At 36.6% G+C, this 16,934-nt stretch overlaps 1 protein-coding gene across 1 annotated transcript in view; it reads left to right on the forward strand.

Moving 5' to 3' along the window:
• LOC148947572 (uncharacterized) overlaps nucleotides 1-16,934 on the forward strand; it is a 248,227-nt gene that overhangs the window by 192,490 nt on the left and 38,803 nt on the right. The window contains exon 5 of the mRNA XM_089096156.1: nucleotides 6,405-6,540. Within this exon, the coding sequence (XP_088952282.1) occupies nucleotides 6,405-6,540 (136 nt within the window). The remainder of the gene's footprint in view (nucleotides 1-6,404; nucleotides 6,541-16,934) is intronic.

Raw genomic sequence — 16,934 nt, forward strand, 5'->3', positions numbered from 1 at the left:
GTAATTTTGTTTGTTTTTGTTATTTTTGTATTGTGTGTTTAAGTTATCGTGTGTGTGTGTTTGTGTTTGTGTGTGTGTGTGTGTGTGTGTGTGTGTGTGTGTAAGTTTTTGTGTGCATGTAAGTTTTTGTGTGCATGTAAGTTTTCGTGTGCATGTGTAAGTTTTGTGTTGTGTGTGTGTGTGTGTAAGTTTTTGTGTGTGTAAGTTTTGGCGTGTGTGTGTAAGTTTTCGTGTGTGTGTGTGTGTAAGTTTTCATGTGTGTGTGTGTAAGTTTTTGTGTGTTTGTGTGTTTAAGTTTTAGTGTGTGTGTGTAAGTTTTAGTGTGTGTGTGTGTAAGTTTTTGTGTGTGAGTGTAAGATTTTTTGAGTGTGTCTAAGTTTTTGTGTGAATGTAAGTTTTTATGTGCATGTAAGTTTTCGTGTGCATGTGTAAGTTTTTTGTGTGTGTGTGTGTGTGTGTGTGTGTGTGTGTGTGAGTAAGATTTAGAGTGTGTGTGTCATTTTTTGTGTGTGTGTGTAAGTTTTTTTGAGAGTGTGTAAGATTTAGTGTGTGTGTAAGTTTTTGTGTACATGTAAGTTTTTGTGTGCATGTAAGTTTTTGCGTGTGGGTGTAAGTTTTTGAGTGCGGGTGTAAGTTTGTGTGTGTGTGTGTTTGTAAGTTTTTGTTTGTATTAGATTTTGTGTGTGTGAGTTTTGAAGTGTGTGTGTGTAAGTTTTCGTGTGTGGAAAAATTTAGAAGTGTCCAACTCAGAAAAGCCCGAAAACGTAATTTACATATCCCAAATCATAAGTTTCTGACAACACACTCCTATGAGCGGCTAAGAAATCTAGCTCAGAAAAGTCTTAAATAGCAAACTAGTCATCCCAAACTATTGGTTTCAGACAACAAACACCTATGATGGACTAAGAATCCTAGCTCTGAAAAGTTCAAATAGCAAACTACACATCCCAAATCGTAATTTTCTGACAACATACACCTATGAAAGGCTATGAAACCTAGCTAATATAAACTGGAAATAGCAAATTAACCATCCCAAATCATAAGTTTCAGACAGCACTCACCTATGAATGGCTAAGAAATCCAGCTCGGAAAAGTAAAAAAATAGCAACCCACACATCCCAAATCATAGGTTTCAGACAACACATACCTATGAAAGACTAAGAAATCCAGCTCAGAAAAACCCGAAATAGTAATTTACATATCCCAAATCATAATTTTCTGAAAGGACACACCTATGAAAGGCTAAGAAATCTAGCTCAGAAAAGTCAAAAATAGCAAACTAGTCATCCCAAACTATAGGTTTCAGACAACAAAAACCTATGAAAGGCTAAGAAATCCACCTCAGAAAAGTCAAAAGTAGTAATCCATCCATCACAAATCATAGGTTTCAGACAACACAAACCTAAGAAAGACTAAGAAATCGATCTTAGAAAAGCCCGAAATAGTAATTTACATATCCCAAATCATAGGTTTCAGACAACACTCACCTATGAACGGCTAAGAAACCTAGCTCAGAAAAGTCAAAAATAGCAAACTAGTCATCTCAAACTATAGGTTTCAGACAATAAACACCTATGAAAGGCTAAGAAATTCAGCTCAGAAAAGTCAAAAGTAGCAATCCACCCATCCCAAATCGTAGGTTTCAGACAACACACACCTATGAAAGACTAAGAAATCCCACTCAGAAAAGTCCGAAATAGTAATTTACATACCCCAAATCATAGGTTTCAGACATCATTCACCCATGAAAGACTAAGAAACCTTAGCTCAGAAAAGCCTGAAATATCGAAACTATTCATCCCAAACTAGAAGTTTCAGACAACAAACGCCTATTACGGACTAAGAGTCATAGCTCTTAAAATTTAAAATAGAAAACTATACCTCCACAATATAAATTTTATTACAACACAAACATATTAACTTATAAGAAATCTATCTCATAAAACACAAAAATCGCAAACAACTCATCCCAATCATAGGTTTCAGTCAACACACACCTATGATAGGCTAATAAATCCAACTCAGAAAAGTCAAAAATAGCAAAACTACATATCCCAAATCATAGGTTTCAGTCCACGCACACCAACGAAAGACTAAGAAACCTAGCTCAGAAAAGTCAAAAATAGCAAACTACTCATCCCAAACTATTGGTTTCAGACAACATTCACCTACGAAATACTCGAAAACCTTAGCTCAGAAAAGCCTGAAATAGCAAACTATACTTCCCAAATCTTAATTTTCTGACAACTCATAACTATGAAAGGCTAAGAAACCTAGCTCAGAAAAGTCGAAAATAGCAAACTATACATCCCAAATCAAAGGTTTCAGACATCACACACCTATGAAAGACTAAGAAATCCAACTCAGAAAAGCCCGAAATAGTAATTTACATATCCCATATCATAAGTTTCAGACAGCATTCACATACGAAATACTATATCCCAAATCATAAGTTTCAGACAGCATTCACCTACGAAATACTAAGAAACCTTAGCTCAGAAAAGTCTGAAATAGCCAACTACTCATCCCAAACTCGAAGTTTCAGACAACAAACACCTATGAGTGACTAAGAATCCTAGCTCTGAAAAGTCCAAAAAGCAAACTATACCTCCCAAATCATAATTTTCTGAAAGGACACACCTATGAAAGGCTAAGAAATCTAGCTCAGAAAAGTCAAAAATAGCAAATTAACCATCCCAAATCATATGTTTCAGTCAAAAAACAACTACGAATTGCTATGAAATCCTGCTCAGAAAAGTCAAAAAATAGCAACCCACACACCCCCAAATCATAGGTTTCAGACATCACACACCTACGAAAGACTAAGAAATCCGGTTATGAAAAGTCAGAAATAGCAAATTTACATATCCCAAATCATAGGTTTCAGACAACACTCACCTATGAACGGCTAAGGAACCTAGCTCAGTAAAGTCAAAAATATCAAACTAGTCATCAAAAAAGATAGGTTTCAGACAAAAATCAGCTATGAATGGCTAAGAAATCCAGCTCAGAAAAGTCAAAAGTAGCAATCCACCCATCCCAAATCATAGGTTTCAGACAACACACACCTATGAAAGACTAAGAAATCCAGCTCAGAAAAGTCAAAACTAGCAAACTACATATCCCAAATCATAGGTTTCAGTCAACACACACCAACGAAAGACTAAGAAACCTAGCTCAGAAAAGTCAAAAATAGTAAACTACTCATCCCAAACTATTGGTTTCAGACAACATTCACCTACGAAATACTAGAAAATCATAGCTCAGAAAAGCCTGAAATAGCAAACTACACATCCCAAATCATAATGTTCTGACAACGCATACCTATGAAAGGCTAAGAAATCTAGCTCAGAAAAGTCGAAAATAGCAAACTACACATCCCAAATCATAGGTTTCAGACACTACACACATATGAACGGCTAAGAAATCCAACTCAGAAAAGCCCGAAATAGTAATTTACATATCCCAAATCATAAGTTTCAGACAGCATTCACCTACGAAATACTAAGAAACCTTAGCTCAGAAAAGTCTGAGATAGCCAACTACTCATCCCAAACTCGAAGTTTCAGACAACGAACACCTATGAGTGACTAAGAATCCTAGCTCTGAAAAGTCCAAAAAGCAAACTACACCTCCCAAATCATAATTTTCTGAAAGTACACACATATGATAGGCTAAGAAATCTAGCTCAGAAAAGTCAAAAATAGCAAATTAACCATCCCAAATCATAGGTTTCAGTCAACACACACCTACAAATTTATAAGAAATCCAGCTCAGAAAAGTCAAAAAAATAGCAACCCACACATCCCAAATCATAGGTTTCATACACCACACACCTAAGAAAGACTAATAAATCAGGTTATGAAAAGTCGGAAATAGCAAATTACATATCCCAAATCATATGTTTCAGACAACACTCACCTATGAACGGCTAAGAAACCTAGCTCAGAAAAGTCAAAAATAGCAAACTAGTCATCCCAAACTATGGGTTTCAGACAACAAACACCCATGAAAGGCTAAGAAATCCAGCTCAGAAAGGTCAAAAGTAGCAATCCACCCATCCCAAATCATAGGTTTCAGACAACACACACCTATGAAAGACTAAGAAATCCAGCTCAGAAAAGTCAAAAATAGCAAACTACAAATCCCAAATCATCGGTTTGAGTCAACACACACCAACGAAAGACTAAGAAACCTAGCTCAGAAAAGTCAAAAATAGCAAACTACTCATCCCAAACTATTGGTTTCAGACAACATTCACCTACGAAATACTAGAAAACCTTAGCTCAGAAAAGCCTGAAATAGCAAACTATACATCCCAAATCATAATTTTCAGACAGCATTCACCTATGAAAGGCTAAGAAATCCAGCTCAGAAAAGTCGAAAATAGCAAACTACACATCCCAAATCATAGGTTTCAGACACCACACACCTATGAAAGACTAAGAAATCCAACTCAGAAAAGTCAAAAATAGCAAACTACATATCCCAAATCATAAGTGTCAGTCAACACACACCAACGAAAGGCTAAGAAACCTAGCTCATAAAAGCCTGAAATAGCAAACTACTCATCCCAAACTATTGGTTTCAGACAACATTCACCTAGGAAATACTAGGAAACCTTAGCTCAGAAAAGCCTGAAGTAGCAAACTACACATCCCAAATCATGGGTTTCAGACAACACACATCAACGAAAGACGGGTGCTCGGGGAGAGTCTTTGAGGGTCTGTGGGTCCCTTGAGGGCCGGTGGTCCTTTGGGAGCCCGGGGGACCTTTGAGGACCGGGGAGGCTGGACACATGGGGCCTTTGGGGGTCCGGGGGGCAGTTGGGGGCCTGGGGGACATTTGGGGCCTGGGGATGGCCTTTGGGGGTCTGGGTGGGCCTTTGGGGGCGCCGGTGGCCCTTTGGGAGCTTGGGGGCTTTGAGGACTGGGGGCTTCCTTCGGGGTTGGGGTAGGAGGATTGGAACCCTTTGGGGTTGGGTTAGAGGACCTCACAACACTCTTCAAATGAAACTTGTGTATTATAACGACCACAGAGTTTCACCATTAAATTCTCTTCCAAAATCTCTTCAAAAATCTTCTTTTAAAATGTCTCTATCTGTTTCGCCGAAATAGTTCCATTACCTGTCTAAAACGGTTTTGCCCAAATAATCCCTAAACGTAAATTCAGCGTGTTCCTTTGTTATTGGCATCTCTGCGCTAACGCATTTCAAATTAATAAGAAACCTTTTCGCGCGCTAAAACAATTCATCGCTAAGATGTTTCTTGCCTAATTGTTTCCATGGCCTTTGGTTATTAATATCCTTTGGAGTTCGACCAGTAGAACTGTTCCCGAGGCAAAGACATTAATGATTTGGATCTATTCCTGGAGAAATTTTTCTAGGCGAAAATTTTTAAAGTCTGACAGATGATGTCATTGATTGATTGATCTGTCAAGAAAGGGGAAATTAATTTGTTGTTTCTAAGGGGAATTATTGATTCACGATAGGTGAATTGAGGTCGACAGCACAGGTGTTCCAAGGTCGATGTTGTTGATGTTGTAAGTGCACGCTCTCAACGAATGTCAAGATCGATGTTGTTGTTGTTGACACACTTTGATTACACAATTAAGTTCTCGGAAATTCACTTCCCCCTCAAGTCCTAGATCAATAACATTGTTCCCGTTAGAATTCAATGCGCATGTGCAACCTTCGTTCCGGAGTTATTACACACAGAAACATCAAATAAATCGACCTTGGAAAAAGAGGTCATTGACCCCATTAACCACGTGTTGACTCTATGCCCATATATGGTGCCCCGTCAGTATTCTATGCCCATATAAGGAGTCCCCGTGGGAGTATAAGATAGCTCTCTACTGACATTTGTCTATTGAAAATTAATTCCCGTGAATTTGATATTTCAATGGATTTGTTTGTAACTCAATATATATTACAGTTTGTGTCTTGATGCTATTTTAATTACAGTGACATCTAGCTTTATATTGAAGTCTGTGGGCTAGTCTCAAAAATTTGCTCCATATATTTGTTATTATTATTTTTCTTTCTAGTGATACAGCCACAGTTTTTGAAATCGACAAGCTCAACTCAAAGTGATATTTCTTTCTTTTGATACAAACACAAATTTTTGCTGATATACTCAAATCAAATTGCTTTTTCAAGTCGTACGATAAAAAGGTTTTACCTTTTTTCACTATTCTTTGGATAAATCGTTTATCTCTGGCTTTCTTAAAAAAAAATCCCTATAATTAGTTCTGAATATATATATATAAGTATTCTCGGAATGTGTAATAGGACCAAAAAACAGATGCTAAGAAAAACACAAAAAAATCGTTGAGTTCAGCAGGCAGTTCCTAAAATAAGATGAAGACATGCATCCTTTTACATGATTCCTCTTTTTTTTTAGGTAGCCTTAACAGATGATCCAGAATACCCAATCATGGGCTGGGTCGACCCAAGTCCTCTTCGGGTAAGCGAGAACTGGCAAGTTGGAGCCTGGCTAAAAAACCTGTCATTAGAAATAAGTGTTCAGTGCAATCCAGGTAGGTGAAATATGTAATTGGTCAATTTCGGGTAGAAAACCTGTTTTTGTGGAACCAAGCAGACACACTGTTTATAATAAGGGGTGACCTAGTGCGCAATGCAGAAAGATATTGAAATAAAATGATGTTTACACTATAGTGAAATGAAGATCTAAATCTATGCAACATTGACAATGAGATGATGAATTAATTCGTTAATGGATAATTTATTTAACGCTTTAGAGCTAGTCGCAACAAAAAAGTATCTTGAACAAAACAACTTCCATTATCAGAGTCAGTTTTTGGGGGGAGGGGCATAGGGGGAACTTTCCCCGGGCGAAGAAATTTTAGGGGCAAAAAGTTTCAATTAAATGATCTAACTGTTAAAATTATTTTGTGATTTTTGAAATTATGTTTTTATTAAAATAAAGGGTACTTGTCTATTATATAAAACACACTCGAGAAGTTAAGTTTGGGGAATGCTAATTAAATAAAACAAAATTATGATGAAAATACAATGGTTTAGAAACAAGTTTGGGCTATATGTTTGCAAATTAGGGGGGGGGGGGGTAAATCATGGCATATATTAAATACTTAACCTAAAAAAACTTATTTTAACATAGCCAAACCTATTTAACCTAATGAACGCAGAATATCCTCAAGACTCGCGTTAAAATGAACCTGGGACTTCTACCTTTACTGCCGCCCGCCACATGTACTCTACTAAGTATGAATGTAAATGATGGCGGGATATAACTTGGTGCCATTTGTTCCTCCACTTGGGGAACCCCACATTCTCTCTACTTATCAGGTAGAGGTGCCGGCTCTGGGTTGACAAAATTATTTTTGTGGTTTACTTTCAAATGAGTGAAACATGTTTGTTCCAGCTCAGTTGTGTCGTAGCCCTTCCAACAATTTGAAATGTTCCTTGAACATCCATGGTGAGACACTATATTCTATCACTAGTCAAAGCAAACTAACCAATTTCCTCAAGAGTCGCGTTAATAATGAACTAAAATGAACTAGGTCAAGAATCGCGTTAATAATGAACTATTCTTTGTCTTTTAAACGGTCAGCCGACGCCGAAGCTTCCAGTTTAATAATTCACAAATGACCTTCACAATTTTGCTAATAGAGTATTCTATGTTCATCATGTTTTATTGTCACCAAACTTCACTTCTCGAGTGTGTTCTACATAATAGACAAGTACCAAATAAAGCAGAGGGCACAGTTAATAAATGAAAATAATGAAATAATCATTAAATAATTAATAAAAGTAGTTGAAGATTAAAAAAAATAAATAAAGTAATTCAAACAATTAATAATAATTAAGTTATTTAAATAGGAAATTAATAAATAATAAAAAATAGTTTATTAATTAATTAATAAACTGAAAATAATTTTGTTAATAAAAAATTTCGCAAAATTTGGCCTGAAAATTCTTTGTTAGACATGGGGGGCCAATCAAGATTTGGCCCTGGGCGCCAGAGATAACAGAACCGCCACCATTCGCTATTGTCCCCTATTCAGACATTCTAAAATGTCAAGAATATAATCCCTTTCCCCTCTTTCAATATTTTTGTCTTTTTGTACCAATTAAACTGAATGCTAGCCAGTTAAACTGAATTTTAGTCATTAAACTGAATGTCTCAGCAGTGACACTATGTAGTGGAAACGAAGAGGTGGGCGCAAAAGTTCCCTGAGCCTCTCCTGCAATTATATCTCTGAGCTGCATAAAGCAGAATTCGTTTTCAAAATATTTTGACCGAAAATTTATAACCATTTTCAATTTCCCATTGACCAGGGAGAAAAACTGCCGGTGAGAAAAGGTTCTGAAATACAGATCATCGATTATAAATTAAATAAAGATGAACAAACATGTGTTATCAATTTTCATCTTGTCAAATCACTTACTGGATCATTCTTCAGTCTCTGGGTATATTTTTCTCAGGTCCCTCCCCTTCCAACAGCTTTTCATCCCAGTTGATTCCAATATTTTGAATTGGGCAAGTCTAATCAAATTGAATAGCAAGTTCAGGTTTACTGTCAAATGTTCTCTATCTAGACCCTAAATCTAAGCAATCGGGTGTGAACCAGAGGCGTTTTTAAGGGGGGGGGAGTGGTACAGAGTGGGCACTTGCCTCGGACATAGATATTTTAGGGGCAAATAATTTCAAATAAATAATCGAAGTGTTTTAATCATTTTTAATTTTTGAAATTTTATTTTTATTAAAATAAAGTAGAGGGTGCAGTTGGTTGTAGGTATAAGCAAATTGTTTTTTTTTTGTAATATTTTGTATTTAAACCTGTTCCTATTCTATAAGTATTCGTCTTGTAATAAGAAGGAATGCGGTGCTGTTGGAAGAAAACGACGTTGTTAATGAATGAAAATTTTGTTAAAATTGGCCTGAAAATTTTAGCGAGATAGACCCAATCAAGATTTTTTCCCGGGTGCAAGAGACGCCAGTTCCGACACTGGTCTGATCTGAAAGCAGGCTTTTATGTCTTAGGGGTAAATTTAGCTTGAATATAAAACTCAAAACCAAAATAAGTCTGTAGAGTATCATAAGAACTTAGGAATTCAAAATTCCTAATTTATTTTTCTGTTGTCAAAGTGAAACACTGATTGGCTATATGGAAATTCAATAATTCTTCTCCATTATAAGCTACAGATAACAAGTATATTCTGCCCACACACAAAAAAAAGAAGAAATACGCGGTTATCGCTTAGAATGGTGTTTTTTCTTGTTTACAATATCCTAAGGTCTTTGAATATACAGTGGGTGCAAAATTAATGCTCACTTGTAATACGAGGAGCTTCTGTAATTACACCGATAATATCTCTCTGTTATCGAAGTGATATACTCTTAAAGTAGATAACTGTTGCTTGGTGATGTATTGCACGCAAATCGATGCATTCGTCAGATAAGTTCGCTTTAACCTTTTCAAAGCCGAATTATGAGAACATCAGAGAAAAAATCGTTTGCGTTCTTTTCGTTCATCAGAGCGAGCCTATATGATTGCTGATATGAGCCTATATGAGCCTATATCTTTTCGTTCATCAGAGCGAGCCTATATGAGCCTATATATTGACATGTACAAATGCTATGGAAAGTATTGGGTATTTTCAGTTTTCAATTGTATATTCATGTTTTCATGTATTTCGTTTTTCAAACATTGAAAAATAGACTTGAGCTAGGTGCCCGCAGAAAGCGAATTCGCTCACGCTAGGCAAATTTGTCCTCGTTAGGCGAATATTTTCAGCTTCGCACGTCCAAAATTTGCAGTTCACACCTTTCAACTCCGAGTCGAATTTCATCCGCACGATAGATATTCGCAAGACGAAATGCAATAAACTTCTAAAAACAAGAAGATAGACACACAGAACTTTCTTGATCGTTTCAGCAGCAGATCGTTTCAGCGTTTCAGACGTCTCTCTGGCGTCTTAAAGACAAAAGCAGTAACAATCCACAAATCTTTTGTTTCTGTCTTTAAGCAATCGTGTTTGAAATTTCGCGTTCTATGAGGCATACCATGCAAATTCACTGTCGTGATGCGAACTGACGAATTCGTCTGCGAAAAAAATTCGCTTTCAATGGGCACCTAGCTTTATACTTCAACAAATATAAATCCACACTTGTATTTGAAAGTATAGACTTATATGTCTATACAAGTCTACTCCTAAGTCTACAAATAAATCTATATCAGTAGGCATTATATGTTACAAAATATGGACTGGTCAGGTAGACAAAAAGTCAAAGTCCTAAGTCAAAGTAGGCACTGAATAAGTCCATATTTCAACTCATCAGTAATAAGTAGGCATTATAAGTTAAAAAATTAGACTGGTCATGTAGATAAAAAGTCAAAGTCTGAAGTCAAAATATGCATTGTATAGACTATAAGTCTATATTAAAGTCTAATAACGATAAGTCTATACTAACGATAATTCCTCATTTTCTAGCATTTCAACAAATAACAAATAAGACCCTTTGAATTGGTACAACCAAGTTGTCACAATCTGTTCTTTCTTCTTCGGATTAGTACGAAGTAATTTTCATAGAGAACTGCTGACAAATTAAGTCCTTGTTGTTCCTAACAAGGGAAACGCAATTCCCCGCGTTTCGACTTTCAGTTAATTGCTGGTCCCAGGATGTGAGGGTATTAACAAACTTTCGAGAATAGAAAAGCTAGGAATCTATTTGAGTGTAAATACTAATGTTATTAACAGAGAAAATATTTGTTCTTTGTTCCAGAGATTACTGAATTATTAAAAGCTCATTGAAAAACTCCCTACATAATTTTTTTTTTAAGATAAAGATCCTTATTTTCTGCTGGCAAATTTCATAATATGAAACGCTACTATTACGGCTACTACTACCTGAGCACTAAGTTGCCTTAATACTAAGGAAATGACATAGGACAATCTCTACCTAAATAATCAGTAAGTATCTATAACTCCCAACCAATTACTAACCTGCATACAATCATGTGATATGACGGATACCCGAAGCGAGTATTTATCCTTTTTTCAATTTGAGTTGACTTCCAATGCTCAAAGAGGGTATACATTTTCTTATGCCTTTAACTTGACCTATTCTTCTGTTAGATACTTTATAATCATCTGAAATATGAAAAGAGTATTCAGTCCCTTTTTAGCTATATGAAGCTGCTTATTGAGCAGAGAAGTCTCCGGTCGATCGATAGGAATTTAAACAAGAAGGGAATCAAACTTTCAAATCTGGGAAATTCTAGTTAGTAATTTAGCTAGTTAGTAAGTTAGTTAAAATCCTTACTAACGTTTAATGGATTTTAGGAACTGATAAAAAAAATACTTAAAACATTATTCTCATCATACGTTCCTTAACATCTCATGAACATCTAGACACCTGGGCGTATCCAGGATTTGTTTGGGGGTGGGGGGAGGGAGGATCATGGGACGGAAGGCTTATAAAAAAAATTATAAAACCGCGTCCAATTTTTTAAAATGAATTTTTGTTAGGTTGTTAAGAGTCGGACAAAAATTTCATGGGCGGGGGGGGGAGGGTACAAAACCGGTAACACCACCCCCTGAATACGGTCTTGCACCTAAAGGTCTTTGAAAGCTCTCGAAAACGGTAAAACAAAGTCGATGCTTCGACATCTGGATTGGGCCTCTCTGGATGAAAAGTTGGTACAAGAGCTTGCTAATATGAAGTCTAAAGACGTATAACATATATAGTATATAAAAGTATATAAAGGTATATGAAAGTATATAAGGAAGTCTAAAGGTATATTGGGGATGCGGGTTGCTACTTTCCGTGCTGAGGAAAAGCAATGAAATAATATTCATGAAATGACAGTTCTTCTGTATGCATAGTTCCTCTGAAATCGTTGCTTTAAGAAAATTTAAGGCAATACAGCATAAATTTATCAGAATGAAAATATTTACTTTTACTATAAAGTACCGAAATTTCGATATATTTTCTCTTTAACAAACAGTTGATGGGAACGAACTGTAAGTAAGGAGCGACCCGGATCAATAGTAACCAACCATCCATCCAACCAACCAACCAACCATCAATAGTCCCGACCATCAAAAGTAAAGCGGCTGAGTACATTTGCCTGATTTTCAAAAAAAGGGGAACCCCCCCTAAAATATGTAGAACCTTACTGAAAATCACAGCATCAGATTCAGCGTATAAGAGGAACCCTACTGTAGAGGTTTCAAGCTCCTATCTTTAAAAATATGGAATTTTGTATTTTTTGCACGAAGAAAGATCACGGACGCGTGTATATTTTTTTTTCCAGGGGTGATCGTATCGACCCGGTGGTCCTAGAATATCACCAGAGGTCTCATTCGAACGGAAATTAAAAGTTCTAGTGCCCTTTTTAAGTGACCAAAAAACGGAGGGCAGCTAGGCCCCCTCCCGCACTCATGTTTATCCCAAAGTCACCCAATCAAAATTTTGAGATAGCCATTTTGTTCAGCATGGTCGAAAATATAATATCTATGTCTTTTAGGATGACTTAATCCCCTGCAGTCCCCGGGGGAAGGGCTGAAAGTTATGAACTTTACCTAGTGTTTATATATAGTATTGGTTTTTGGGAAGTATACAGACGTTTTCAGGAGGGATGTTTTCTGGTCGTGGGGGGGGGGGCTGAAGGTTACGTGGGAGGATATTTCCATGGAGGAAGGCCGTGTTCATGGGGGAAGGGACATTGCTATGAAGGGGGTGCTGGATTTCCCAGCATTATTTAAAAAACGATCAGAAATTAAATAAAAACAACAACAAGTTTTTCAGCTGAAAGTAAGGATCAACATCAAAACTTAAAACGAACAGAAATTATTACGTATATGATTGGGTTCGCCCCCAAGTCAATACCTCGCTCTTTACGCCAAAGATTTTTTATTAGTTTCATAAAAGCTATTTATTCTAATTAACGGCCTTTGTGATTAAGGGGGCATTTTAAAAAAATTTGTTTATCCTGTCTATTTTTTCTGTACAAATACCAATAAACCCATTTTGATTGAAAATACCCCCAAAAAGGGATTTTTCAAAATCAAAGGAGAGTGCAAATCCCAGGGAGGTACATGGCCCCCTATCCCTTACCAATTGACACCACTAACTAATTTCATTGTTTTATTCTACGTTTTGCCTTTTATAAAAAGCAAATTCCCCATTTCCCCCTAACATTCTCCTGTTTTCTTTGTTTTACAGCATAACTTCTTTCTATTATGTAATTAAAGCACGTGAGGGTTATTTACAGATTTTCATACCAATTTAGTACTTTTTGAATGACGCTTCTCTATATTATTTCTTCAACCGTCCAAGCAATACAGTAAGATTTTCATCTGTTTAATCGGATACTAAACCTCTGAATACAATTTGTAATCGCTAAATTGAGGTTACGTTTAGGCTGACGAACAAAATACGGGGACAGTCTAAACTCTCTTCAACTGGTAGTATTTGATAAGAACTTATTGAAGCTTAGACTGGGAATAAATTGGAAGTTGAGATGAGATGCATCATATAGGAAATTCTCTTATCCCGTCTTTTGTTATTGTAAAGGGATATAGAAGGGACATACGAGAAAAGGGAACAAGAAAAAGGGATAGAAGAGACATTCTAAAGGGCTCAAGAAGGGACTTAGCCCGTGTCCAATCTAGGGAGGGAAGATGGCTTCTTTCAGGAGGATTTGATAGTGGGAAAGGTATTTTACAGCTATAATTGAAAAATGTATTTCTGGTACCGATGCATTATGCGGGCCCACCACTATAAACTGTATCAAGGAAACCAGTCACGAAACCCGTCAAACGGGCTATTTGCAAGAGACTGCTATAGATAAATGATTGCAAAGTGTTGTTTCTCAATGAGTTAAAATATTTAAACGAATGTTTTTGGGGATTTCGGGGGGAACGTACCTAGGTTAGGTTAGGTTACGTATTTATTATATGCAATGGTTTATCCCTTCCCCCTAATGTGCAAATATATAGCCCAATTTGTTTTTAAACTATTAAATATTCATCCTTTTTGTTTCATTAGTATTAACCAAACTTGACTTCTTTACGGTGCCCGCATAATGCACAAGTACCATATTTCTTCAAAACTTAAGGGATCTGGAAGTCCCCTTCCCCTCCTTCCTTTTTTCTTTGGCATTATCCCGAACAAAGAACATAGAGAAAGGACAGCATTCGAGACACATTATAGAATACTAGCAGTAAAGCCTACTGGACGACAAGCATAAGAAAGAAAAAAGTAGCATATATGATTTTCTGAGGATAGGAGACAAATTGCCCATTCCCAAAAAAATCACCCTGCCCCCCACCCTTATAAAATTTTCCCGGGGATCAAGTTTCAACTTGATCCACAAGCCATGAGACTAAACAGGGCTTACTTACCAAGCAACGAATTCAAAAAATTCATTTACGAAGAAAAATAATCCCTCTCCCCTTTAGTCGAATTTTTTATCCCTCTAAACCGGTGGTTCCAAACTAATTATTGGTAATGCCCCACCTAGGTAATGCTGATGCCCCCTCTAAAATGCTAATGCCTCCTCGTCTTATTCAAATTCTCTCGTGGTATTTAAGGCATATCTTATACTTTTTTTTAGTATAATACTAGTATAATATATTAATTTTATTAATTTTTTTGTGTAAAACACCTTTTATACAATATATGACGTCATTGCAATACTATCATTTACCTTTTCACTCTTTAAATGCACATGAAGGTGACGTCATTCATATGCTTTTGTTTTTCACAACTTTAGTCAGTCAAAGTATGCACGACCTGCACATGATCCACCAAAAATATTGCAATGCCCCACTGTTAGGGCATATGCTCCACGTTGGGAATAATGGTTCTAAACGCTTAAAATAGCCCAATATTGATGTTTTACTCTACAAAGACTATTTTCACTCAAAAAGGGTATATTCCAGATGTTTACTTCTTATCAGTGGAAAAATGCACAACACGGGGCTTCAAATCACAACCCTGGGATTGGGAGTCGGTTGCTCTATCTACAAAGCTAGCCGGGCTTGTTAGTTTTTTTTTAGCTTTGTAGTTAGGTGCATAAGCGCCAATTTCTATAAGGTTCGTGCATTTTGTAGTAAAAGCACGAAAATTGGCAAAAATGTTTAGAAAAATATGAAGAATCTTACAGGGGGCAGAACCACATTTTTTTAGCACATTTTTCCGTGCTTCACCGCGTTTTCCACGCGGAAAATGGTGTATAGTTGAAATTGAAAGATTTGGACGTTTGAAGGGTTGTTTCTGGTTAGCTCGGGTCTGTTGATTCTGGACATGTGCCCACTTTTGAAATCGGATCAGTATTTTCCGCGTTATCGTCATTTTCATCATCGCGGGTCGTACTCTTTTCTGTAAACTGAGGTAGTAGATGCGCTTAGGGTATTTTTCATGGCTAAATCGAGTATACTGAGTCTGAAAATATACCTAATTTTAATATTCAACCATCCGTTACTGATTTATCATCTCTTTCATTATCGCCGGGTGTAGACTGTGTTTTATACTTCTGCATTACAAACTCTGGCTCACCTTAATGTGCAAGTGACGACTGTGGTCTGAATGAATAGAGAAAGCATATGAGAAGAGAACAAGTAACCTGCAATTTACCTTTAATAAGTGCTGTTTTCTTGCATAAATGTCTTCATATCACGACATACAATATTTTCAGAAGACTGTATTTTTTCCGCTCCTGTGATTTCTTGATGTTGTGGACACAGTGCTCCAATGGAACAGTGCTCCAAGCATGAGGACTAATAAGCCATTCCCAATATTCTGTCCTACTCATTACTTTCAAGAAACAACACATTCCCGGGACGTTGCAAGACACAACTCTGTCAATTCTATGACACACCAGAAAGGATTCCAAACGTAACCCTTGTTTTTCCGTGCATCTGTGTCAATTGGCACGAAGTTGGGGAATATTTATTTTCAGAGACAATTGCGCTAAATTTATTTCTAGCAATGAAGACGGAGGAAGTGCTTAAATTATGTATACTCCTTCATCGTGCTAAACAATAATGTTTAAAGCACAGACTTTGTAAATAAAAGTTTTATTATTTCAAACAAATTTACAAACAATATTAAAAACACAAAAAAAAACAGTTAAAAAAACAACGAACAAAAAATAAAACGTGAAAAAGGGCTTATCGTAATATATGCAAAAAGAACCGTGTATTATAGATAGGTGGTGGGTTCCTAGACAATTGCGCTAAATTTATTTCTAGCAATGAAGACGGAGGAAGTGCTTAAATTATGTATAGAAAGGTGGTGGGTTCCTAGCTTGCAATACCAGTGGATATGGCTGATATTAGATGCAAATTTAAGCCCTATTAAGAATTTTTAACGAAAATACATCGTTTTTTTTAGTGAGATGTTAGATTTCACAATATCCTGACAATATACCCCACCCTCCCCGTAGCAATAATTTCCAGAGGGAAAGGTTGATATTAGATGCAAATTTAAGCCCTACTAAGAACTTTTTAACGAAAATGCATCGTTTCTTTTGAGTGGGAAGTTAGATTTCGCACCATCCTGACAATAAACTCCACCCTCCCCCTAGCAATCATTTCCAGAGGGAAAAGATGATATTAGATGCAAATTTAATCCATATTAAGAGCTTTTAAGGAAAATACCCAATTTTCTTTGAGCTAAACTTATGGATAGTTCACATTATCCTGATAATACGCCCTACCCCTCCCCCTAGCAATCATTTCTAGAGGGCGAATTGGTATTAGACTCAAATTTAAGCTATATTAACAGATTTTTGACGAAACTGCATCGTTTCTTTGACTGGGATATTAATTTTCAGTCCCCCTCTCCCGAAAAAATTCTTTTAACACCTCCCATTTTATCTTTAAGCTCTAGAGTGGGCTATTACAGGGCCATGCATGCCACCCCGGCAAACTATGG

This window comes from Artemia sp. Qi Xiang Cuo, chromosome 10, assembly GCF_049724085.1.
Source record: "Artemia sp. Qi Xiang Cuo chromosome 10, ASM4972408v1, whole genome shotgun sequence".
Lineage (NCBI taxonomy): Eukaryota > Metazoa > Arthropoda > Branchiopoda > Anostraca > Artemiidae > Artemia > Artemia sp. Qi Xiang Cuo.